Source organism: Phascolarctos cinereus, unplaced genomic scaffold, assembly GCF_003287225.1.
Source record: "Phascolarctos cinereus isolate Bilbo 61053 unplaced genomic scaffold, phaCin_HiC Scaffold_4;HRSCAF=312, whole genome shotgun sequence".
Taxonomy (NCBI): Eukaryota; Metazoa; Chordata; class Mammalia; order Diprotodontia; family Phascolarctidae; genus Phascolarctos; species Phascolarctos cinereus.
In genome coordinates this window covers 687,904,702-687,932,555 of record NW_027555847.1, presented here as the reverse complement: position 1 = coordinate 687,932,555, position 27,854 = coordinate 687,904,702, and the positions used below count along the sequence as shown (strand labels likewise).

The window sequence follows — 27,854 nt, the reverse complement described above, 5'->3', positions numbered from 1 at the left end:
CAAGCCCTAAGGCTACCCCTGCCCTTCAGAGCACTCGAGGCATTTGGACTGAGTCAGACACCCGCCCCCCCCCCCACACACATATTCCTTTTGTGGCTGAAGGAGAACTGGATGGGGAAAGTGACTGTGAGGCATTAGGAAACTTTCCTGCAGCAGCTACTAGGGAACAAGTTTTAGGGATATAGGAGCATTAAAAGCTGAAAATGGAGGGTCAATACAGATAGGATGGGAGAGAAAGTCTGGAAAAAATACTCATTTGCTATTTAGGGCAACAAGATGGTACAGTGACTAGTATACTGGGACTAGAGTCAGAAGGACCTGAATTCAAATATGGCCTCAGACCCTTTCTAGTTGTGTGACCTTCAGCAAAATGCTTAGATAGATAGATAGATAGATAGATAGATAGATAGATAGATAGGTAGATAGATAGATAGATAGATAGATAGATAGATAGATAGATAGATAGATAGACAGACAGATAGATAGATATTATTACTAGTAATGGTAAACCACTCTAGTTAGCAGGGGGTGGTAGAAAGAACATTAGAATTGTAGACCAGGTTCCCATTTATTATGTCAGTCAGTTAGTTCACAGGCATTTATTATTAAGTGCTTACTGTGTACCAAGCATTGTGCTAAGCATTGGGGGTACAGAGAAAGGTAAAGACACAGCCCCTTCCCTCAAGAAGCTTACATTCTAATGGAGAAGCCAACCAAAAGCCAATATAGAAACAACTAGGTTGTTTATGTATAAGATATATACAGTGTAAAGAGCAGATGATCTCAGAGGGAAGGCCTTCTGCAGAAAGCGGGGTTTCAGCTGTTTTTCAGCTGGGCAGATGACTGCTCTGGATCTTCATTCTTCCCTTTTAAATGATGGGGTTCCCTGATCTCAGAATGTCAGAACTGAACTCTCTAGTTCAAGTCACACTTGACTGAGAATCCATTCTTCAACTTAGCCAACAAGTGGTCACCCAACCTTTGCTTGGAAATCTACAGTAAGAGGGTACCCACTCCCTCTGGAGGCAGTGCACTTGGGGACAGTTCTAAGTGTTAGGGAGTTTCTTTATTTTTATTTTTCTTGATGTCCAGCCTATGTTTATCCTTTGTAGTTTATGTCCTTTGCTCCCGGTTTTGCCCTCTAAGTCCAAGCTAAAAAAATCTAATCCTTCTTCCATATGACATCCTTTCAAATGCTATATAATCAATCAATCAATCTGTAAATATTTATGAAGTGCCTGCGATGTGCCAGGCAAGAGACATGGAGGATACAAATATACAAATATAATATATACATATATATACATAAAATATAAAATCAAGACTGTCCTTGCCTTCAAGGAGCTTACATTCCACTGAGCTTAAAAAAATACCCACAGATATGGATCCCCCAAATATAAATTATTTCAGTAATTAACAACTGCAGGAAATGAGTCTTGAAAGGATCTCGGATTTCTACGAGGCAGAAGTGAAGAGAGCTTCTATACATTGCATTTACACAGGGGGCCAGCCTGTGTAAAAACATGTAGGCAGTCATAGGAGATGGAATGTCATGGGGAGGGAACAGGAAGTGGGTCAATTTGGCTAGAAGGGAAAGTAATATTATCCCTCCCATGCCTGCCACCTACCCCATCCCCAGCGGAAGTGCAAGATTTTTTTTCTTCTCTAAGCTGAACAAGCCTAGTCCTTTAAACATTTCAAATTGTCATATGGCGGCATCATCATCATCATCATCATCATCGTCATTGTCATCATCATCATGGCTAAAATTTCCGTAGCACTTTAAGGTTTGCAAACGCTTTACGTGTGTTACCTCATTAGATCCTCACAACAACCCCAGGAGATAGGTGCGATTATTATCTCCAATTTGTTGCTGTTGTTGTTGGCAGCAGCAGCAGCAACGACAATAATCTCCAGTTTAAAGAGGCAACAAGACCGAGGGAGGGGAAGTGACTTGCTTAGGGTCACATAGATAAAAATAATAATAAAATAATGTTAACTAGAAGTTCTATAACACTTACAATGTGCCAGGCACTGTGCTAAGCACTTTACAATTATTATCTCATTTGATCCTCACACCAATCCTGGGAGGTAGGTTCTATTATTATCCCATTTTACAGATGAGGAAACTGAGGCAAACAGAGGGTAAGTGACTTGCCTAGGGTCACACAGCTAGTAAGTGTTTGATGTCAGATTTGAACTTAGGTCTTCCTGACTCCAGGTCCAGCTCTCTATCCACTGAGCCACTTTCCATGAAGTCAAAATCCTTTCCATGAAATCAAAATGTCTTCCTCTGAATGCCTTCCAATTGTAATGGATGGTCTTAAAGTCCTTTTATGCCTCTAAATCCTATGATCTGGGTGCCAATGGAAAGTGGAATCGCGGAATAAGAATGAGAAGGATCTTTAGAACTGAGAATGTCAAAGCTGGGTAGGTCTTTAGAACAGAGAATGTCATATCTGGGAGGGCCTTTAGGACACAGAATATTAGAACGAGGAGGGACCTTTCAGAAACCCTCTGGTTCAAACTCTTAATTTTACATATGGAGAATCTGAGGCCCAGAGAAGGTAAGTGACTTGCCCAAGGTGACTCGGGTAGCAAGTAGCTGAGGTGGGATTTGCACCAAATCATCTGACTTCAAATCCAATGCCCTTTTCCCCACAGTAGGCTGCCCCTCAATTATTTATAGTGGGCATTTCCTGGATGTTGGGGTACATGGGAATTCTGAAGTACTATGTTACTGTCTGGCATCAAGTAGCCCCAGGTTATATGGCATGTAATCAGGCAAGTTCCTTCCTTGCACTTCCTGTCTCCACTGATGGAACTTCACAATTTTAAAGGATTGACTTGCAGTTTGGTGATGCTTTAGTTTTTGCATACAGATGAGGTTTATTCCTGAAGTAATGCATTACTCCATCTCCCCACCTTTGCCTCTCAGCACCTTCCTGTCTTTTCAAATTACTCAGGAGACGCTGGACAGGGCTGATTTCTTTTTGCTTTTTTCTTTCTCCTACTTATTCACCCTGGATTAACAGGGGGAAAACAAAACAAAACAAAACAAAGCAAAAGCAAACATTCTGGGGGCACATACTATTCCCACCATCAGAGGCCTAGCTACTTCCCATGTCATCATGTTCCATATGTCCTCCCCATGGAAAGGGCTGGGAGTAGACATCCCTGATGGTAGCATCAAAGCAGGCTTACAGAGGCCAAAAGGACCCACCCTTGGGTCTGGAACATATTGTTCCTGTACAGAAAAGACTCTGTGGCCAAGGGTGAAGAGGGGTCTAGATTGGAACACCCATGATATCTTTGAAATTGAAATGAGCATCTCATCCTTGGCACTTAGGGGCTGGTAGCTATGACTTCTTTATTTTCAGCCCTTAATGAAACCACTCAAAAAAACCCCATTATCTTTGGCAAGTTCGCAATAGTAGCAGAATATTCATTGCTATAATAGATCTGTGAACTTGGGTTCAAATTCTACCTTTGATATTTATTACTTGTATAACTTTAAGCAAGTCACTTCACTCCCCTGGACCTCAGTTTTCCCATCTATAAAATAAAAGGTTTGACTTAGATGGTCTCTGAAGGCCCTTCTAGCTTTAGACCTATGATTGTATGATCTTATGATAAGTCAGGAATGAGCCAGGAGACTTGTGCTTTCATTCTGATCATGATCCTTGCTTCATTTTTATTTTCTCCAGCTCAGTCAGTACCATCCGAAACCAGCGCTACCATATCCATGCCAACTTGTCCTTTGCCATTCTGGTGGCCCAGATCTTACTTCTCATCAGTTTCCGATTTGAGCCACGAACAGTAAGTAACCAAAAGAAATTACCTCTTTTTTTTTGTGGATTAAATGTATCAAAACCCTCCTCTGAGATCTATTTCTGGAAAAATTCAAGAATGGACTATTCAAAGGATGGAGGATAATGAACATCCAGAAAAAGAAGTGGTGGTTACAAAGAGCTGCATGGTTTCATCAAGAATATTTCATGCCTTATTTCTTTTTTTGACAGGGTTATTAAACTAGGAAATGAGGAGAATGCTATAGATACGATTTGCCTAGACTTTAGCCACATATTTGATAAAATAGCTCATACTATTCTCAAGAAAAGGTGGAGAAATGTGGCCTAGAAAGCAAGGCAATTAGATGGATTTGGAAGTGCTTGAATGGTTCAGTCATTGTTAGTGGTTTGATGTTACCTTGGCTAGAAAATCTCCAAATGAGTCCCCAAGGGTTCTGTTTTTGTTTCTATGCTGTTTAATATTTTTAACCAATGTCTTAGAGAATGGTATAGAGAGGATGTTTATGGAATTTAGGAGTGATGCCACACTAGGAGGGCTAACTAACCCATTAAGTGAAAGACTCAGGATCCAAAAAAGATTTTGTAATGTTATTATGCTAAATAATATGCATTATGCTAAATCTAATAAGATGGAATTAAACAGAGGTAAATGTAAACTCTTACCCTTGGGTTCAGAAAATCAACTTCCCCAGTACAGCATTGAAGAGGCATAGTTAAGTATCATTTTGTTTGAGAAAAGTCAGAGGGGTTAAGTGGAATGCAAGCACAGTATAACTAAGCAGTATGACATTACAGTCAAAAAAGCTAATACAAATTTGAATTTCTTTAAGAGGAATACAGCTTTCAGGAAGAAGGAGGTGATAGTCTTGTAATATTTCCTGATCAGATCTCATCTGGATTATTGTGTTCAGTTCTGGATGCCATGTTTTGTTTTGTTTGTTTTGTTTTTTTGAATGCCATGGTTTAAGAAGGATGTTGATAAGGTAAAGAGTGTCCCGAGGAGGGTAAACAAAATGGCAACGTTCCTCAAGCTCGTGTTGTATGAGAGTCACTTGAAGGAAGTGGGGATGTTTAGCCTGAAGAACACAAGACTCAGGGGGACATGATAGTTGGTTAGAGTTATTCTGCTTGGCCCCAAAAGACAAGAACAGAACTAATGGGTGGAAGTTGCAAAGAGACCAATTAGCCTTGAAGTCAGAAATCCTTCTTAACAATTACAGTTGTCCCCAAATGGAATGGCCTGCCTCCATTCCAGGTAATGGAGTCCTCTTCCTTGAACATCTTCCGGAGGATGGGTATGCTTTATAGGGATTTTGCTGGACAAAATTGTGTCAAGGTCCTTTCCAATTCTCAAATTCTGTGATCCATATAGGCATTGATTGTTAACTGTGATAGCACAAAGGATAGTGTTAATGGAGTCACAGCTGTAAGGTACCAGTTAGTAAATGTCACCTTATGAAAGAGGGTAGACTGAATTCCTTTTATGTTTCATTTTATCCAGCTGTGTAATAGGGAGGAGAGGATCTTGAATGTTCCCTCCATCTCTAACTCCTAGAATCCTTCATGAAAAAAATAAAACAATTAGTTTATAGAACCTATTGACATAGATATTTTTCTACTTTGCATAACTAAACTAGAGCTATAACTAGGGTAAGGCCATATGGCTTTGTTCCAGGTTGGGAAATTTATAAGGGGTTGACACCAAAGTCCCACAGTATGTCTATTCCTCTGATCATCATATCCCTAAGGTAGTATAAGCGTTGTACTGGGAGAGCTTTCTCTTTCTTCAAAAGTTTAGAAACCTCATGATGTCCCTATGTCTCCTGGTGGCCATATTTTAGAGGTGTATCTTCCTGATGCAATTGTTACAGATGCAAAAATTATGAATTACACTCCGCCTATCCCCTGCATCTCCTTTCCACCCAATTCTGAACTCTTTCTTTGAGACTCTAGTTCTGATGGTTGGACCTTCCCCTTCTCTTGCCCAGAGCGAGGCCTCTCTGTTACTTCCCAGCCATTTCCAAACCTTGCTACAGAGTGCATAAAGGTACCTTCTGCCCTTCCCACCTTCTTCCCTCTTCTTAGCTCTCTTTATGTGTTGCTTTCCCACAGTAGAATATAAACTCCTTGAGGGCACAGACTGTTTTGCTTACCTGTTTTTGTGTCTCTAGTACTTAGCACATAGTAAACATTTATTAAAAATTTTTCCCTTCCTTCCTTCTTTCCTTCCTTCATTCCCAATCCATGCTCTCCTCTCCTTATGTTCTCACTTCAAATTTATTCTAATTTTATTATTCAAATTTATTATAAATAAAATCCTGACCAAAGTCTGGCCTGAAGCATATATCTGAAGTGCGGCAAGGGGGACTGGAGATGAAGGATAGATCTCACGTGTAAAGACTGACAACAGACCCCTCATCTGTGTGGTTCTGTGAGAGCCCTGATTGATGAACTGGAGCCAGTAGGTGGCTGTTTTTGACTTAGCCTTTAGAAGAAAGAAACCAGTGAAGCAGACTGATTCACATTATGAGACAGAGCTTTCTTGGGTAGGGCTGTAGATGCTCAGATCTCTGGCAAGAAGCAGGCAGCATGTTCTATTGATCTGAACCCTGCTAATGAGTTAGCTAAGGCCACTATCTTGCCCTGATTATGAGTTGACAGGAATTTTATCAGCAAGGAATCTTTTCTGCCCATGTTGGGAAACAGAGCAGCCTATACCAATGTAAGAGTGAGAAGTTAGAGTTGGTTATGCAAATATATGTGAATACATGTAAATGTAGCCAGTGGCTGCTGCTTTGCTCCATTTTGGATGACTTTCAAAGGTTCACGTGCTAACCCAGGCATCTCACACACAGTACATGCTCAATAAACTTTGGTTGAATTGAATTGAAGGTTTGATTCTAGTAAAGAATCATTTTCTTCTCTCTGTTTCCTGGCCATAGACTACACCTCCACCCCTTGCCCAGACAACTCCCAATTGTGTGTCCTTGGTCACAAGGAAGGCTGGTAAGAGAGTGAGGGGAGTGAAAGTCCTACTCTACTACAGGGAAGCAAGTCGACTGACAATGGGTCAAGAATATCACCTTTTGGGGCAGCTAGGTGGCACAATGGATAGAGCACACGCCCTGGAGTCAGGAGGACCTGAGTTCAAATCTGGTGTCAGACCAGACGCTTGACATTTACTAGGCAATGTGAACCTGGGCAAGTCACTTAACCCTATTGCCTAGCAAAGAAAAAAAAAAGAATATCATCTTTCTTCAAAAGGTTGAAATATTTAGTTACTCATGGGAATAGTGAAATCTCTTTCCAATAAATAGTTATTTTAGAGAAACCCAGAGTTAGGAGGTACCTTGATGGCCATACACAAAAAGAATTTCTCCCATACCATACCCAGTATACCTAGCTACTCATCATGTTATCTTTGCTTCAAGACCTCCAGGGAAAGAGGACCCACTATTTCTTGGAACAGCCCACCCCAATTTGGGCAACTGCAATTGCCAAAAAGTGTTCTTTATATCAAATGAGGTAAGGTTTGTAAAGCACTGTGCAAACCTTAAAGTTCCATGTAAATGCTAGCTGCTGTTGTTGTTATATGGAGTTTTAATTGACTGCATTGCAGATATATGGTGTTGAATGTCTCACCACCCCTACCCTCAATCTGCAGCTACAGAGTAAACAGCATGGCTTCCTTTTGGTGACTTTGGCAGCTAATTGGTACAGTGGGTAGAGTGTTTGAGTTGGAATCAGGAAGAACTGAGTTCAAATCCTGTCTAAGATGCTAAATAGCTACATTTATAATAACTATAATTATAAGCCACTTAACCTCTCTTTGCCTCAGATTCCTCATCTGTAAAATGGGGATATCTCTGAGAAATCTTTTTTCTTTTGTCTGTTCTCTTTCTCTTTCTCCAGAATGCTTTCGAGAATGCAGACTGAGTTTTCTGAATAGTGCTGTGAGAAGGGGTACACCAAGCTTTACCCACGGGCCATTTTTGGGTGTTCTCCTTAGCACCAGAGCTACATATGACTCTGATAGTACCCACTAACTGTGTGACCTTGGACAAGTCACTTAACCTCTGTCTGCCTCAGTTTCTTCCATTGTAAAATGGAGGTAATTATAGCATCTATCTCCCAGGGTTGTTGTGAAGATCAAATAAGATAATATTTGTACTCTTAGCACAAAGCCTGGAACATAGTAAGTGCTATATAAATACTGGCTATTGTTATTAATAATGATCATTATTGTCCTGTATATATCTTGTTTGCATATAGTTTTCTCTTATATTTTGTCTCTCCCATTACACTGTGAACTCCTTGAGGGAAGTGACTGCTTTTCTGCCTTTCTTTGGATCCCTAGTACTTAGCACAGAGTAGCTAATAGGTGCCAAGTAAATGCTATTGACCTTTAGTTGACTTGAAAATGGGGATATAAGTAGCACCCACCTCACAGTGTTGTAGTCAGGCTCAAATGAAATAATACACATAAAACATTTGCAGACCTTAAAGCACCATATACATTTTAGCTATTACTATTATTAAGGCAGCTAGGTGGTGCGGTGGATAGACAACTGGGCTTGGAATCAGGAAGATTCTTCTTCATGAGTTTGAATCTAACCTCAGATACTTCCTAGTTGTGTGACCCTGTTTGCCTCAGTTTCCTCATCTGTAAAATGAGCTGAAGAAGGAAATGGTAAACCACTCCAGGAACTTTTCCGAGAAAACTGCGAATGGGATCATGAAAAGTTGGACACGATTGAAAGGACTCAACAACAAATTGTTATTAGTTGCTATTTAGAAAGCAGCCACTCTGTCTTTATATTCCCAGAACCTGGCACATAGCACTTAATAACAGTCTGCTGCTTGTAGACTGATCAATATTCACCTTTCCTATCAAATTTAGCAAACCACTTTTAAATCTCACCAGGTTGGGTCTATAGTTTGAAGACAACTCCTATTTCCAATGTTTGTTTAATTCCCTCATTCTGATCTTCCCACCTCTAAGAGCTGTGGCCTGGCCTGTTGGCAGCAGGGACAATGGGCTCCAGAGGTCCAGAGAGAAAGGCTTGGTTCAGCCTCATGACTTGCACTGATTAGTGACACATGGCCCATTTGCTTCTCCAAAATTGAGCTGAGGTCTTGGTGCACATCAGGGACAGGGATTCTCATTACCAAGCTTTCACTGTCAGATCCTTTCCTCACTATGTCTCCTTGGGAGTGGAAGATGCTGTCAGCAAAGCTTAGACCTTGCCTCGGGTTTTGTCATTGGGATGATGCTGAGAAAACAAGTGTTCTAGGTAGGAAGGCTGCTGTCTTTGGGGGAAGGATGTATGTCTTACCACATTAGACTGGGAGCCAAGAGTTGAGCCTGCTGGTTTCCTGATTTCCCATTGACTTTAGCACGTCTGGGCTGCCTAGCCTGCTTATCTGAATAAATGTCAGTGCCTGCTTATCTGCAAGTTCTTCTTACCCTGGGTTTACCTGATTAGAAGACAGAGTAACTACCCTCAAGATACTTATAATCTGCATCATCATACATTTTATGGGAAGATCTCATTGATTCATATCCTTCTTGACCTAGCCTCATTCAGAATTTGTGATTAGATGGGCAGCTTTTATATTGATTGATAAAAATGGATTTGCTGAACAATTTAGTATTGAAAGGAAGATTAAAGTAGGTATACTTAACCTACCACAACCATTTTTTTTTAGCAAGGAGTAGTAACAATGGAAGTGGAGAGGTAAAGCAGATTCAAGAAGCAATTCTCTATTCACTTCTTCTCTGTGCTTATAATTCAATCCAGCAAGCATTTATTAAATGCTTACTATGGATGTGCGAGGCACTGTCCCTTAATTACTCTCACCTGAAAATTTGGTTCATAGTTTTTATTTCTCAGAGAATCAGAAAATTAGAAATTCTAATAGAGCTAAGTCAGTTTGTAAGTGGGAGAGCTAGCACAGTATAGTGAAATGTATGGTGGATTTGGAATCAGAGGACCTGGGCTGGAAAATCTTCCTCAGATATTTGATTTTTCTGGTCTCCAGATTCCTCATCTACGAAATGAATAAGTTGACTGGATAATCATTAAGGTCCCTTCCTGATTTCATTTACTGTCCCTAAGACATTTACCACCTTACTGGTATGAGTGAATGAATAAATGAGGCAGCTAGGTGGCACAGTGGATAGAGCTGGACTCTGAGTCAGGAAGGCCTGAGTTCAAATCCAGCCTCAGATGTTTACTAGCTGTGACTCTGGGTAAGTCACTTCAGCTCTTTTTGCCTCAGTTTCCTCATCTGTAAAATGGGGATAATAATAATAACAGCACCTACCTCCTAGGGTTGTTGTGAGGATGAAATGAGATACTATTTGTAAAAAGAGTTTAAGGACCTGATACATAGTAGGTGCTGTATAAATGTTAGCTATTATTATTATGAAAATGTATATGTTAAGCATTTAATACATGACAGGTAATGAGTTAAGTGCTAGGTATGTGAATACAAAAGAAAGCCAACAGTCTCTACCCTCAAGAAATGGACATTCTAATAGGGAAGGTACCACATTTGGAGGAATGGTGACTAAGGAAAGGTCCTTCTTTTTGAGACATCACAAGGATGGTGACTGGAGTCAATGATAGTATTGATTTGATTACTATTCCTGAAAAGGAAGAAAGGAATAAAAGAAGGAAGGAAACAAGCATTTATTAAGCACCTAGTATATGCCAGGCACTAAGCTAAGTGCTTTACAGATATTATCTCATTCGATTTCACAACAACCCTTGGAGGTCATCTCCATTTCATAGTTGAGGAAATCGTGTGTGTGTGTGTGTGGGGGGGGTTTGGGAGACAGACAGAAAAATGACCAAGTTGAAGCATCGTCAGGGATCCAGGGTGGGTTAGACATAGTGGGCTATATTTGAGCTTGTGTAATTATAGTTCAATGGAAAGAACACTGGATTTGGAGTCAGAGAACCTGGGTTCAAAACCCAGCTCTGCCACTTAGTGGCCAGGTGACCTTGGAGAAGTAATTTTACTTCTCTGGTCATCAGTGTCCTCATCTATACTAATGCCCTTTAAGGTCCCTCCTGCGTTGAAATCTGAGATCCTATCATCTATGAATGATTGAGGATTTTTAGGTCCCTTTGAGAAACATCACAGCCTGTCACAGTCAGTGAGGTTGCCATGTTATCCAGTCACAGGCCACTTGATGTCACCCAACAGATGAAAGTGAAATGCCTAGTGTTCGCCAAACCGTTACTCTTCTTATGAATCCAGGGTTTCTCAGGCAGGAGAGCCAGTCCAATACATTCACGCTGTATTGAATTGCGTTGAATTGGGCTTGTCTTCCTCTTCCATGCTTCAGAAGCTGCTGCTTGCTCTCTGTGCCACTGAAGTAGACTCTGCCCTGTAATACTACTACTACTACTAATAGCTGACATTGACAGAGGATTTGGGAGATAGTATCTAATTTGATCCTCACAACAGCCATGTGATGCAGGTACCATATGGGCCATAGGAATGCAGCTTTAGAGCTCAAAGGGACCTCTAGACCAACCCCTTCATTTTACAGATGAGGAAACAAGGGCCCAGAAAGGTCATGGGATCAAAGACCTCAAGTGTGAAGGAATTTCAGAGGTCATGGAGTCCAGCTCCCTCATTTTACAGAGAAGGAAAGTGAGACCAGGGGAGGTTATAGGATTAGATGAAGATGAAATGTATCTCAGAAGTCATTTAGCCAAACCTTCAAATATGGCTGGGCCCTGAGAATCTATAATGATATGGTAGATTGTGAACCATAAGAGACCTCAGAAGGGCAGCTAGGTGGTGCCGTAGGGCATAGAGTGGTGGGTCTGGAGTCAGGAAGATCTGAGTTCAAATACAGCCTCAGACATTTACTAGCTATGTGACCCTGCGTAAGTCACTTATCCCTGTTTGCCTCAATTTCCTTATCTATAAAATGTGCTGGAGAAGGAAATGGCAAACCTCTCCAGTATCTCTGCCCCAAAAGCCCCGAAAGGGGTCATGAAGAGTAGGACACAACTGAAGATGACTGAACAACAAAAAAGCCTCAGAAATCAGTCAGACCATCCCCTTCATTTTACAGATGAGTAAACTGAGGCCCAAGGAGGTTTGTAGGATCAGATAAGGATTTATCAATCTAGATCTGGAAGGGACCTCAGAGGCCAATCAGTTCAGCCTTCTTATTTTACAGAAAAGGGAATTAAATAACAAGAAGGAATTATCATCCTTATTTTTCAGGTAAGGAAACTGAGACTTAATGAGAGTAAGGGATTCAATTATAGTCACAAAGTTTGCCGCAAAAGTTGCCCCTCTTGGTGATATATGTGTGGTCCATTTTCAGTGTCAAGAACAAAGTTGAAATTCCAGGTCTCCCCTGATTTCACACCCAGGGCGCCCTCCATCAGGCCACATTGCCTCACTCTCCCCATCCTTGTTCCACGTAGCACCAGGGCAAAGGAGGCCTGCTGGATGTTAGAGCCATGCCCTGGCTTGCCCGTTCTCAGGGGAGAAACCACTGTTTCTATAATAAGGTAATGAAATCTTCACTCATTCCTGAGGCTGTAAATAGCCTTACTCTGGTGGACCCAAAGTGAGAGTGATGATTCTTACAAGTTCTATGGCTCAGGGAGAATGCTGTGCCTTGATCCACATCCCTTTGAAAGATCCCTGCATGGCTGGCAGAGAGTGTGAATCAAATGAGATGATGGATATAAAGGGATTTGTAACCCTTAGCACTCAGAGGTTCCAAAACATCTGTGATTTCAGTCATGGGGGCCTTCCCCCACCAACCACAGAATTGCATTGAGAAAAGAGAAGGAAACACACATCTATTAAGTACGTACTATGTGCCAGACGTTACAAATATTAACTAATTTGATTCTCATGACAATCCTGCAAGGTATGTGTTATTATCCCCTTTTTACGGTGGAGGAAACTTAGTCAGAAAGCCAGTAAGTGACTCGGTCAGAGTTACACTTCTATGAAGTGTCTAAGGCCATATTTGAACTCAGAGCTTCCTGATTCCAGGCCTAGAACTCTATCCACTGTGCTACCTAGCTGATTACATTAAAGGTAGGTAGAGGTATATCCCAAAGAGTTGAAAGCTGTAAATATCTTTGTAACCCTTAATTCTCCAATGCTCCAATGTATCTACGGTCTCATCATGCCAGATGTTTCCTCCAACATGGCAGATCACAAACCACCCACGCCTACTCATCTGGGGCCATCTCCAGTCATCCTGATCTATATCTCACCACGGGGCTCAGATGGCTCCAGAGGAGAAAGTGAGACTGGAGACTTTGTTCAGCCCTCCTTCACTTAAATCCGATTTACCTGCCAATCATGGCAACACCTTCCTGACATCATGATCCTCTTTCAGAACGAAGGACAAACAGCCACAAGCCGGGGGGCTCCACCCCACATTCTAAGGGCTTTCCTTCACTTTTCTTGCCATCTCAAGGCTGCCAATGAAGGCTGCAGACTGTCTACAATCTATCCCTCACTCTTGTCACTTGATATGATCAGCTCAGTATTTTTTTTTCCTGATCAGGCAGTTCCTGGATGACATCTTTCATGCTGCTTCTCCTGCTTGATCCTCAACTGATGATGCATGTGCCTTTCCCCTTGCCCTCCGGGCAAATCATGCCTTCAGTTATCCAGAGATTATCGTGTTCCATTTCACACATTACCGGATGGATATAGGTGTTAAAAAGATGGGCCTTTGTATCAGGGAGAAATGCATGACCCTGGAAATTGCATGTAAATGTCAGCTAGTATTATGAATTCATGTCAATGACACAGGGCAAACAAGGGAATGTGTTGGTGTCTGGCAGAGATTGGATCATGCCAGCCCTAACTCCCACCCCCAGCTGAAGAGAAAAGGGAAGGGATGTCCTGCTCACTATTCTGTAAGCAGAAAAGAGTATAGCTACTGATAAATTGCTCTTATTGTCAAAAGATCCCCCTTGTAGCCAGATAGGTAGACATTTATGCTGGCTTTACATATTCAGGAGGGGACTTTCTCTGGAGAGTTTCAATCCAGCCCAGTCTTATCCAGTCTAATTCAATGCAATCCAGTCCAGACAAATCCATTTTACTCCAATCCAACAAGTATTTATATTTTATGTACCTACAGTGTACCAGGTACTGTGTTAGATACTAGAAATACAGACACAATCAGTTAACGCAGGAGTGTTTATTAAGCACCCACAATTTACCAGACGCTGTACTCAACCATAAAGATAGTAGGAAAAAAATGACAACAGCCCGCTGTCCTGCAGAAGCTTACATTCTGCTTGAGAGTGTCAGAGAATCATGAAACCATTGGTCCAGAAGTAACTTTAGAATGTCAATCATTCTGCCAACAAGTATGTATTAAGCATGTAATAAGAGCTAGTCATTGTGCTTGGTATTAGGACTTCCAGTGAAACATTGCCTACTTTCAAAGAAATTAAATTCTAATGGAGGAAACAACATGCTCATAGAAAGGGACCTACCGAGAGCACACAAAGAAGATACAAGTTAAATTGGGTAAAGAGGCAAAAACAGCTTAAGGGATTCCTGGAGACAGAGGTAAGGAAAGAGAGCAACCCAGGCATAGGAGACCACCTGGGCAAAGACACCAAGGCAGGAGATGGGATGTCATGAATGAAGACCAGTAAATGGGCCAGTGTGGTTAGGGTGGAGAGTGCAAGGGGAATGACATACAGTCAGTCCGGAAAGGTAGAGCAAAGTGACTATGAAGTACTTTGTGTCCATTTGAAGAATTTGTGGGTTTTTTTTTCTAGGTCATAGGGAGCCAATGAAGCTTCTTGAGCAGAGGTCTGGAATACTTAGGAATGTCACTTTGGCAGCCATGTGGAGAGTGGATTGGGAGTAGGGAGAGACTTGCAGAAGGAAGAGTAATTAGGAGACTATTTGGGTAGCTGAGGTGAGAGGTGATGAGGATCTGAATTAGAGGTTTGTCCAGAGGCAGTTTGACACTTTTAATGAGTCTTAGTGCTGACCAACCCCTTCCTCCTAAAAAAGAAAACAAAAAAACAAACAAAAAACTTCCCAAAACACTGTAGCTGAGACCACTGAGAGGGTCCTGGGGTTGGAATCTGTGACTCTTCCTGGTGTCCTTGAGATTGAGATGTGGGGACCAGTGAGCCAACAAGGATTTATTAAGGACTTACTATGTCCCAGCCGATGTGCTAAGTGCTGGGAGAGCAAAGAAAAACAAAAATAGTCACCGATTTCAAGGATCTTTCATTCAAACGGGGGAAACAATGTGTGAATAACTAGGCCCATACAAGATATATGTAGAGTAGATGGAAGTAATCTCAGAGGAGAAGTCATTAGTAGCTAAGAGGAAAAGATTGTTCATCTCCTCCATCCCTCAAACACACACACACACACACACACACACACACACACACACACACACACATACATACTCTTGTGTGCATGCATACACACATACAAGAAATCCTCTTTTTACACACTGAATAAGCCTGGGAGTGGGAATGAAATTCAAAAGGTTTCTGGAAATGCCAAGACATCTTGGGAGAGGCTGTCTCTTACAAAGTCATCCAGCCAGAGCCAGTGTGCTAGAAAAGATAAAATCCTGAGATGGCATCTGGGATCCTGTCCAAGAAGGGGCGGGGGATGTGATGTCTGACAGAAACTAATGCTAAAGAAGAATAAATGAAGAGGGCGCTCGGGCCACATGGGCACCAACCATCTTTTCATCTCTAACAGGATTATGAGTCTGAGATGAGCCTCTTCTCTCTCTCAATGAGACTGTCTCAGAAAGCAATTAACAGAAGAAGGACAGCTGTGCAAATGAAGGAGCTGGGCAGGGATGGAAGGAATGAAGGGGATGTATCTATTCAGCCTTCATAACATAACCAGACCTAAGGATGGAAGGGGATAGTGAAGTATTGAGATTCCTAGATGGAAAAAGCCAATTGAATTCCATTTCCAAGCATTTCTTAAGTGCCTACTATGTGCTAGGCAGGGTAGCTGAGTGGCACACTAAATAAAATGCTGGGCCTGGATTCAGGGAGACCTTAGTTCCAATCTGACCTTAGACACTAGCTGTGTAACCCTGGGCAAGTCACTTAACCCTCTTTGCCTCAGTTCCTCATCTGTAAAATGAGCTGGAGAAGAAAATGGCAAACCATTCCAGTATCTCTGCAATGAAAATCCCAAATGGGGTCATGAAGAGTCAGACATGACTGAAAACAACTAAATAACAATACGTGCTGGGCGTTTTTTTAAGCACTAGGAATACAGAAGCAAAAATGTACGGTCTCTTCCCTCAAAGATCTTTCAATTCTAGCATAGGAATAAAGGCTGGGAAAAAGTTAGAATAGAGGCAGAGCCCACTAGGGAGAATGCTAGCGATGGAAGACTGTTCTGTAATTTTATTTTCTTGCCTGTAACCCTGACTATCTTACTTGGAACTCATCCATGACTAAATAATGAAAAGATTTATTCTGGAACTGTGAGTTCCTGGTGTTGGGTATATAATTAAAGGGGTCATCTTTCGTGAACACTGGGAGTGAATGGCGTGTTAGATTAGATTGCTATTTTCTGGTTCTTAGGAAAAAAAAAACTTGAGCTGCATTTGATAGCTCTCTGTAATAACTTCTCTTTGAGGCAGATGTGGAGGAGGGAGTTTGCAAGCAAAGTAACTAGGTAGGAATAGGGGTGAAACATTGAAAGGCTTCCAGTCAACAGAAGGATACCTGATTGGCTGAAACTGAGCCTGGGATTATACAATGGACCAATGAGCTCTCTCTAGAGTTCCTCCCCACCTCCCTCTCCCCAACCTTACTGCTTCATATAATAAGGGTCATACCTTTGATCCGTGGTCATGAACTCTGAAACTCCCTTCTCTGAGCATCATCTCCTGTTGTTCTACCTCTCTCTCTGCCTGGTAACTCCTAACTGTGTTCTTTATCCTCACATTGACTAGCGATTCTTTGACCCCTCAGTTCTCTCCAAGATCCTCCCCTTGCAATAGCTACGCTCTCTTCCCTGCCTCATCTTGACCAGCTCAACTCTACATTGCTTTCTTCTCTCAAATACCTTGCCTCTTTTTTCCTATTGAAGGTCTTGCCCTTCTAAGCCTCAGCCTTGGGTTATGCCCACCATCTTCTATCTTTGCTCCTACCCTTGCTCTCCTTTATTCTCTCCTCATCTCACATCACTCAAATCCCTTCTGCCACTATGTCCTGCCTGTCTTACGTGAGCAGGTGGCCCTTCTCCTTGCTAGAACAAACCAACTACATGTACAAATGATCCTATCCCCTTCCATCCCATTTTCTCCAGTAGGTTATCCCTTCTACCTCCTTTCATTTATCTTCAACCCTCCCCCTCTATTGGCTGCTTAACACCTCTGGAGAGGGTTGGACTTGAGAGTAGAAGAATCATGGGCTAAGCTAGGCTCCAAGATATTTAGCTGACAATGAGTTAAGCAAACCTAGCTGTCATATATGAGAGCCTTTAAGCCAGTGTCACCTCCAGAATGGATTTGCTCTGTACGTATTTTGTTGGGTCTAGCTCTTTTTTTTCTGACTTCATTTCCTTGCATTCCCTCTCCCTTTCCATTTTTTCATGTAATAATTGGGTCCTAATGTGTTAGAGTGTCTGTGATGTGATGGTTTCACTGTTATCAGTGATGAAAAGAGATCACCAAAGAAATGCCAGCAAAGATATTCAATTGTATGCAGAGAAGATTACAGGCCCATGCAAGTGTGTTCTCGTTCTATCTGTGCTAAGCAGAATCTCTGCTCTGCACATGGCTCCTTCCACTCACTCCACAGTCCCACCACAGTGACCTTCTTCCTCCTCATACAAGACTTCTTCTCATCTTCACACCTTCCCACAGTCCGTCCCCCATGTCCAGAATGCCTTCCCTCCCTCTTAGAATCTCCAGCCTTCTCAAAGGCTCAACTCGAGTCACCTTTTCCATGATCTCTCCTCAGCTCCTCATGTCCTCCTCCCCCAATTAGCTTGGATTTGTATTTTCATTTTATATGTGCTTAGTTATGCATGTGTTATCTGCTTCAGTAAAATGTAAACTCCTTGAGGGCAGGCAATGCTCCCTTTTGTTGTTGTTGTTCCTGCAGCCTCAATGCCTGATAGTAGATACTTAATAAGTACTTGTTGGTTGGTTATTGATTGTGAATCTGTTGTCAATCACACCCTGTCCTCACAAATAGAAAGTAAGCTTCTTGAGGGCAGTCACTGTTTCATTTTTGTCCTCTTTTAACACAGTGCCTGGTATATAGAGGTTGCTTGATGTATCCTTACTGAATACACATCTTTGATGAGCCACCATCTTAATCTTTACACTTCAGTTTATTGTTCCTTTCCCCTGTAAACAGAACCTAGATGAGGTACCCTTATGACTTAGAGTGTGTTGGGGTAGGGGCAAGAAGAGAAAGGTGTGATGAGTGTTGAAGAGAATAACCTAGATAAGGCAAGAGTGTTAGAAGGAATAAAAAAACATTATTAGGGATCAGGCACTACATCTTTGAACCAAGAAAACCAAGGTCAAGGGACCTTCTAGATTTACAAACCCTTTAATGAGGGTTTGGATATCAGTAAGGGTTGTAAAAATAGTAATGGAAATGATAATAGTATTGATAATATAGCATTTAATGTATAAAGTATACAGCATTTAAAGATTTGAAGAGTGCTTGGTCAAGAGTCCTCTGAAGCTGCTAGACAAGGAGCTAAAATCCTGGGAAGCTGAAACTGATCAGGCTTGTCATGGACTCTATCCATGAGACTTCCATCTAAATGGAAAAATTCACAAACTCGCAAGATATCAGATGTCAGCAGGACCTCAGAGACCACCTAGTCCAACCACATCTGAATGAAAACCTCTTTTTCAACACTAATAGTCATCTGGCCTTGGCTTGAAAACTTTTTAATAAAGGAAAATTTACTACCTCCAGGCAGCCTATTCTACTTTTGGATAGCTCTGACTTTTAGGAAGTCTATCCTTACTCCAAGCTTAAATTTACCTCTTTTCCCTCTCAGCTTCCACCCATTGTTTCTTATTTTGTCCTCTGGGATCGGGAAAACAAGTCCAAAGCATCTTCCAGATGATCGCCCATCAGATCCTTGAAGACTGATTCCATATCCTCTTATAACTTCTCTTCTGAAGGCATACATGTATGTCTATATGTTTGGTCATTCGTTTTCAGTCATGTCCAACTTCTTATGAGCCCTTGTGGGGTCTTCTTGGCAGAGATATTGTAGTGGTTTGTCATCTTCTTCTCTAGCTCACTTTACAGATGAGGAAACTGAGGCAAACAGAGTTAAATGACTTGCCCAGGGTCACACAGGTAGCAAGTGTCTAAGGCTGGATTTGAACTCATGAAGATGAGTCTTCTTGACTCCAGGCTTGCCACTCTATCCACTGTGCAACTTAGCTGCCTATAGTAAAACCAATGTTAATTCATTTAACTGCTGCTTGCGTGGGAGAACTCTCTTCTCACCTCCCCGATCACCTTACATAAGACCTGCTGTCCAGATTGTCCTTGACTTTCTTAAAATACATTATGCCACACTGCATTAAGTATTCAAAATGTGATGTAGGAGTAATCAAGGCAGGAGTGGTATTGGGAGTACCACTTCCTTTGTTTTGATTATTCTTCTCTTAGTGTAATTTAAGATCATGTTAACATTCTTTCATTCTTTATATTACGCCTATCCTATCCTTGTATGCCCAACCCAAGACAGTACTGTTCACATTGTAGTCACTTAAGAAGTGTTTGCCAAGGAAAGTCGAATTGAATTGGATTAAAAATTTAACGTTTGGGTTGCCTTGGAGTGCAAAGCTCTTGTAAAGAGCCTAAGGGCAAGGCACGGGCATGTCATTTTGTAGAAAGAATGTTGCCATGGCTTATTGAAGCTAATTGTTCCAATTGTCTTTCTTTAGTATGAGCTCAGTTCTACTCCATCTGGTAGCTTTAGACATGGCTGTGGGGGTGTGTTTTCAGTGCACAATTGTTGAGGAAAGGTCTTAGGAGATGATTCATTCTGAAAGCACCTCAAATGAGTCTGAGGGTGCAGGCGGAGACTGGCCTTGAGTCAGAGCAGGACTCTAACCACTTAGCCCATTGCTAAGTGGTTAGAGAATGGAAGAGGAATGCTAGGCTCTTGTGAAGAAAAGTGCTGCATTTGGAGTCAGGGGACCTGTGTTTGAATAGCAACTTGGCCACTTATTGGGAGCAACGTGGTAAAATAGAATAATTAATACCCTAACTCTGGGGTCAACAGACCTTGGTTCAAATTCTTCCTCTGATACTACTGGTATGGCATAAAAGAAAAAGACTTTGATTTTAGTCTCCCTGAGCCTCAGTTTCTTAATAAAATACAACCAGGTCTCAATAATGAGTTCCCTGAAGTGGTCCCATTATTTGAATTTGCACTTCATATTTTCATTGAACTGGAATCAATTACCATATTTTACATAATTCTTATTTCAAATAATACAAATTTGAAGATGTGCAGCCATTCAGGGGTTTTGTTATTGGTACTAATCAAGACCTAATTGTAGCTAGCATTTATATAGCCCTTTAAGGTATGCAAACTTTCTGATCTATGTTACATAATTTTAAAAGGGAGGATTAGACCAGATGGTCTTTGAGGTGTCTTCTAGGTCCTTGACCATGGACAAATTACTTAACTTCTCTGTGCCTCAGTTTCCTCATCTGCAAAATGAAGGGCTTGGATTTGATGGCCTCTGTGATCTCTCCTAGGTCTAGAGCTTTGATTCTATAAACTTCTTGCAGTTGGAGCACACACTTATACAATAAGTAGCATCCCCACATCTTGCCTGATCGCTATAGCCAGGATTTGTATACAACTTGAAGATCTGCAAAACACGTTACATGTATCATCATTTGATCTTCATAACAACCTTGTGATGTAGGTACCATTATTACACTCATGTTACACATAGGGAAACTGAGGCTGAGAGAGGTTAGATGATTTGCTATGGGTCACACATTGAGTAAACGTGAGTCAAGATTTGAACTCACATTTTCTTGACTCCAAATCCAGGCACTGATCCATTATAGCACCTGGCTTTCCTAATGAACGGAAGTCATGCCTTACTGGGGGTAAAGCTGCAGTGAAAGGTTATAGACATAGAGGTAGAAGGTTCCTTAGAACACATCTAGTTTAACTCCTTCATTGTGCAGATGAAGCATCTGAGGTCTAGGGAGGTTGTGACTTAACCCAGAGTCATACAGATGGTATGATTTGAACCCAGATCCTCAAGCTCCAGAGTCAGAGGTATTTCCAGTTTCCCATGCTGCTTCTCCCAACACATCATTTAACTGGTGCTTTTTTGCTCGTCTTTTAACCATTTTGTTCCAGTACCTTTGTTTAGATCAAGGGTTCTTAATTATTATTTGTATCCTGTACCTTTTTGGCAGTCTGGTGAAGCCCAGGGACTCCTTCTCAGAATGATGTCTCTAAATGCTTAAAATTAAATGTGTAGAATTGCAAAGGATCCCTGAAGGTTAGTGAAAGTAAAGATATAATTGTTTTTCCCCCACCCAAGTTCATGGACACACTGAATTCTATCCACATATTCCCCTGTTTCATAACCTCCGAATTAGTGTAAAATCCAGAGAAGCCTCCAATCTTGTCTTTCTTTGCTTTGGCCATAGATTCCTTGCAAGGTCTTAGCAGTGCTGCTACACTTCTTCTTCCTGAGTGCCTTCGCCTGGATGCTGGTGGAAGGCTTGCATCTTTACAGCATGGTGATCAAGGTGTTCGGCTCAGAGGAGAGCAAGCATCTCTACTACTACGTCATTGGTTGGGGTAGGTCCTGCTGGTGCAGTCCATTATCTCTCCTCCCATTCCCACACTATCGCATCACCATAGATGGGAAAGGAAGCCTGAACAGCCAGTGTCTGAGCTGACAGGGACATTGAAGTGTTTAGGAAGAGAGCTCCAGTTCTTAAAATAGAGTTCAAGCCAAAAGAAAAAAAGAAAGGAGGGAGGGAAGGAGGGAAAAAAAGAAAGTGGGAAGTAAAGAGGGAAGGAAGGAATGAAAGAAAGAGGTGGAAGAGAAGGGAGAAGGGAGGAAGAAAGGAAGAGCAAAAGAGGGGGGAAATAAACAAAGGAGGAAAGAAAGGAATGAAGGAAAAAGAAAGAAAAAAGAAAGGAGAGAGAGAGAGGGAAAGAAGGATGGAAGGAAGAGAGAAAAGGGGGGAAAGAAAGATTAAGAAAGGAAGGAAAGGAAAAAGGAAAGGAGAAAAAGAGAAAAAAGGAAGGAAGGAAGAAAAAAGAAAGGGATAGAGGGAAGGAAGGAAGGAAAAGAGGATGGGAAAAAGAGAAAGAGAGGAAGAAAGGAAGGAAGGAGAAAAAAGAAAAGAAGTAGAGGGGGAAGGAAGAAAGGAAGGAAGTAGGGAAGGAAGGAAGAAAGAGAGTAAAAAAAGAACTTTCATCTGTCAATCCTCAGATATATCACTGGAGGCTGCCTTTCAGGCTGAGGTTTTGGACTGTGTAATTGACACCCGCATTCTTGAATTTGCTGTGCTGAATTTACTTTGGCATTAGGAAATGTTACATGTTGCTGGTAATCTCCAAATAGACTGTGTTTTCTTAGTCAGTATTATACAAGGAGCTAAATAAGCATGTTTATTTTGTGCTTTTGACTGCAAATATTTTTTCATTGGGGGATTAAAATGAGCTAAAATTCAGCCCCCTGCTCCAGTGGAGAGAACAGTTCACCATCACTCACTTTGGGGTCCTTACTGCCCAGAGAGAGCTAATTTTCAGGCATGCAGTGAATAGCTTGGAAGAAGGAAATTTATATTCAAAACTTCAAGGCTGAGAGTTTGGAACACTGTTCAGTGGGGGTTGGAATTTAGGTACTTTGGTCTAATTCCTAGACCTGTCCGATAATATTTATTATTATTTCTATTTTGGTGTAGAGAGGTGGGCATAGACTGCCCTCTACGCTGTTGATCCGAGATGGGTTCCTAGCCAACACAGTCATCAGGAATTTTTCCTTTTTTTCCAAAGCTGGTTAGATCATTAGAACTTGGCCCTAACGAGGCCAACGCGGTTCTGAACCTTATATGGCTCAGCCTAGCTCTAAGGGCAGGACCTCCAATCCCAGACAGCTGTCTCAGACTGCAGGCTTTTTGTCACAAGGGAGAGGAGACACAAGAATGAAGATGGATCAGGGCAGCTCATCCTTACTCCAACTCAGAATAATGCTCTGCTAATGGTAGATCAATGTCCCCAATCCAGTCTGAAAGAACAATAGTAAGCACCAGCACTCCTTTTGGGAGGTCTTTATTCAACAACAAGCTTTTGTTGTCCTACTATGTGAAATGTGCTGTATCAGACACTACTCACTGGGGAGACCCAAGGGTGAATAAGACACAGGTCTGGCCTCCAGCAGCATGCAGTCTATGGTATCATGCCTGAGCATTAGAAACATATTCTAATGTGGGATGCCACAGCCTTCACCAATTCAATTCAACAAGCATTTTATTTATTTCATTCAGACATAAAATCGTAGAGCCAACCTTGTCCAAAACCACTTTTTTACAAGAGAGGAGAATGAATTTCAAAGAGGGTAATTGATTTGTCCAAGGTTACAGGTAGTAAATGGAAGAACTGGGATTAGAAACCAGGTCCTTAACTTCACACTCTGTTCTCTGTCCTATTACGTGCTTACTATATGCAGGACCCTGGAGATCCAAAGCTAGCTTGAATTATTATATATTATATATTACAGATATATAATATGTATGATATTATACATGTATAATATATATGTTATATTATAGGCATTACATATATATAATGCATGTTATATAATACGTATGATATTATACATGTATAATATATATGTTATATTATAGGCATTTTATATATATATATATATATATATAATGCATGTTATATAATACATATTATTATAGAAAGAATCACAGAATCTCAAAATTGTAAGGGGCCTCAGGACCATTTAGTCCAACTCCCACCTGAATAAAGACCTTTTTAATGATGTACCTGAGAAAGAAGTCATCTCATTCCTGCTTGAATACCTCCAGGAAGGGAAAACTTAGACAGGTGGGGCTGAAATCAGAAAGACCTGAGTTCAATTCCTACCTCAGACATGTGATTCTGGGCAAGTCACTTTACCTATCTGCCTCAGTTTCCTCATCAATGAGAATAATAATAGCATATACTTCACAGAGTTGTTATGAGGATAAAATGAGATAATATCATGAAGTATCTTGCAAGCCTTAAAGCAGCTAGGTGGCACAGTGGATAGAGTGCTGGGCCTGGAATCAGGAAGACTCATCTTCCTGAGTTCAAATCCAGGCTCAGATACTTTCTAACTATGTGACCCTAGACAAATCACTTTACTCTGTTTATCTCAGCTTCTTCAGCTGTAAATGAGCCAGAGAAGGACATGGCAAGCCACTCTAGCATCTTTGCCAAGAAAACCCCAATGGGGTCATGAAGAGTCAGACATGATTGAAAGAAGACTAAACAATAAAAAGCACTCAAACATATTGGTTATTATTAGTATTATCATGCAAACATTTATGAAGCATCTACTATATACAGAGTGTTGTGGAAGGTGGAGGAGGTTGGAGGAGAGATGAAATGTTTAGACAAGATATAATTCCTACCATCACAGAACTTAGAGTCTAGTAGGAAGATACTACCCACAATTACATGATAATACAAGTGCTTTGTAAACCTTAAAGTGCTATGTAAATGCTAGCTATTATTATTAAGTATTTAGAGGTTCAAAACTAAGTGTTTTGTGAAAGCTGACAGGGAAAATAGAATGGGTATTTGTCAATCTCTGTAACAACAAGAGCTGACAATGCTGACAGGTAACCTTTATGCAGGCTGTCCCCAAAGTCAGTGCATTTTAAAGCTTTCTAATTCAAAACTGCACTAAGACTTTTGGGACACTCTGGTTCTGGCTTTTGCCCAATGTGATCTAATTTAATGCCCACAACAACCCTGTGAAGTATGAGTGCTGTTACTGTCTCCACTTTACAAATGGAGAAACTGAGGGTAAGAGAGATTAAATTGGGATCCCACGCATAACATCTAAGGCAAGATTCAAGTTCAGGTCTTCCAAGTACCAAGTCCGGTACCCTCTCCATTGTAGGAAAGCAAGAGTGGCTTCGTATAAAGAGGTCTGACTTTGGGGGCACAGGGGGTGGTTTCACAGCCTGCTTCTGCTACTTCTTGTCTGGGTGACTTGGGTCACGTTACGTCACTTCTCTGTTTCTTTGTCAAATGGACTGAATGCCTTCTTTGTGACTTCACTCAAGACTCAGCTCAAACCCCACCTTCCTGATGTAGGGGCTTTTCTCCCCCTTCTTTCCATACCTACCACCTAGTTCTTTTCCTCTTAGATGACCTTCCGTTTATACTGTACATGTTTTGTAATGTACCTGGTTCTTTGCCCGTGGTCTTCCCCACTAGAATGTAAGTTCCTTGAGGGCAGGTAAAGAAAGGCAAAACTTTAACCCTGTTATAGATATTAGATAGATAGATAGATAGATAGATAGATAGATAGATAGATAATATATATATATGTCTTGTGTCTATCTCTATCTCTATCACTATTTCTATTTATCTATCTATCTATTGTCTATCAATCTATCTGTCCTTCCTATCTATTCATCTATCTATCTGATCTCTCTCTCTCTCTCTCTCTCTCTCTCTCTCTCTCTCTCTCTGTTTGTCTATCAATCTGGCTGTCTGTTTATCAATCTTCCTATCTACATCTGTCTGTCTATCTATCTGTCTATCAATCTTCTTTCTTCCTATCTATCTGTCTGGATGAATACACATATGGATAGATTAGGGAACCCTAATCTTTTTCAATGCAGCAACACTGTTTCTTGAACAAGACATTTGAGCAGTGACACTGTTTCTTCATCTTGCTTCCAGGAATTTTCTCTTTCACTGGAATATTCTCCCTCTTTATCTCCCCTTTCTGGCTTCCTTTGCTTCTTTCACATCCCAGATAAAATCTCACCTTCTGCAAGAAGTCTTTCCTAACTCTTCTTGATCCTAGGGCCTACCTTCTTTTAATTATTCTCAATTTGTACTATATATAACGTGTTTGTACGTAGTTGTTGGCATACTGTCTCCCCCATTAGATTGTAAGCTCCTTGAAGGAAAGGACTAACTTTTGCCTCTTTTATGTCCCTAGTGCTTGGCACAGTGCCTGGCACATTAGAGGCATTTAATAAATGCTTATTGACTGACTGTTTGTTAATCAGTCTGGCTATATATCTGTATGTCTATCTATCTTTCTGTTTATCTATTCATCCATCCACCCATCCATCCACGTATCTATGTATGTATCTGTCTGTCTATCTGCCTGTCATTAAGTGTTAGAAAACATTGTAGAGAGCATCCAGTGCAACTCTCTCATTTTACAGATGTGGAAACTGAGACCCAGGGAAGTTAAGTGACTTGCCCATGATCAAACAAATAGTCCTCAGCAGAGGCAGGGTTTACATCCAGGTCACCCGATGCCAGATCCAGTCCTCTGTCCAGCACAATATTTCCTGTATGTTTTATGCACTTTACCAGGAACACAAAAACTGTTTACCAATTGTTTTGAGACTGAGGCTAAAAGCACCATTTCAGTGCAGAATATTTGTATCGACCAATAGTCCTTGAAAATTTGATGCAGCTCCCTACAGGAAAAAAAAAGAAAAGAAAAGCATTTATTTTTCTGATAGTGACTCCAAATGCAAGTTCTGAATAGAGGGGGAAAAGAGCCCAGGATAAAGAGACCTTCCATGCTCACCCAACTCAAAACTCATCAAGTTAGACAAAAGCGAACTTGCTCCATTTGTCATGTGAATGATTCTTGACAAGGTCCCACAATTAGAGAGAGGAAAAAAGAAAAGAAAAAACCCCCATCTGACAATGGAATTAAAGAAAATGAAAAAAAAAGATACTGAAAGGCAAAATATGCCTGTAATTATGCCTTTGAATGGTGTTGTACAACACGCATTAGCCCACCCCCACAAATGAATTTGAAAATGGAATCAGAAGCGATTATTAAGGAAACCAAGGCTTTACTACTTTCCTAAATTGAAGAGGTAATATCCTGGAAGCTCCTTTGCAGGGCTGCGTGTGGGCTAGGCCATTCCTTTCTCTACTTTCTCACACCCTTGTCATTTTAACTCATTAGAGTGATCTTTGGACTCTTTTCATTATATTTCTTCTTTCCTTCATTCTTGGTTTTTTTCTTATCCTTTAAAAACACAGACACCCACACACACCCACACAAACATTTTGGCTTCATACCCTGTCTCTGGAGATAACTATGATCTTCTGGAGACAACAGTGAAGGTCAGGGATAGCTTCATCAAGTAAAACTAGCAAGTGCTTTGTTTACCAAGGAAGGAGAGAGGGCTCTGGAACTCAGATAATTTAACTGTGGAGTGTTCTTCTCTCTCTGCCGGGGAGGAAATGCCATGGTGCTCTAGAGGAGGGAGAAATAATCATCCAAAAGAAGCTATCCTGGCTCCCAAATGATCTACTCATATTATTCCATCATTTCAGCTCTCCTCTGATCTTCAGGGGCTTGGAGTAGGAAATGGTAGCTATTAACTGTTCATTTCAGCTAATCACTCTCCTTTGGTTAAATGTTTTGGAGAAGCAAATAAATAATTAACAGGGACTATTAGTCATTTTTAAGTTATACCCTCGAATCTTTTACCGCTGAATCTACTGTGTAGTGTATTAGAATACTGAATTTAAAATTGGAATTCTTAGGTTTGAATCTGTGGGCAAGTCACTTAAGCTCTCTGGGCCCCAGTTTTCTCATCAGCAATGAAGTATAGGCTTTGGGTTGGGCACTTCCCCCAAACTGTACTCCTCTTGGCAGGTTGGGTTTCCAGATAGCAGAAACATCTCTCCTCAGGGTTCTAGAGGTAATCCTGAGGGATTGTGGTGGCTTTCTAGCGCAATAGCTCTTGAGCCCCCACTGACGTA

At 41.2% G+C, this 27,854-nt stretch overlaps 1 protein-coding gene across 1 annotated transcript in view; it reads left to right on the top strand.

The window, feature by feature from the left end:
* ADGRD1 (adhesion G protein-coupled receptor D1) overlaps positions 1-27,854 on the top strand; it is a 458,528-nt gene that overhangs the window by 323,654 nt on the left and 107,020 nt on the right. Inside the window, 2 exon segments of the mRNA XM_021004341.2 lie at positions 3,708-3,819; positions 21,512-21,665. Of these exon segments, the coding sequence (XP_020860000.1) occupies positions 3,708-3,819; positions 21,512-21,665 (266 nt within the window).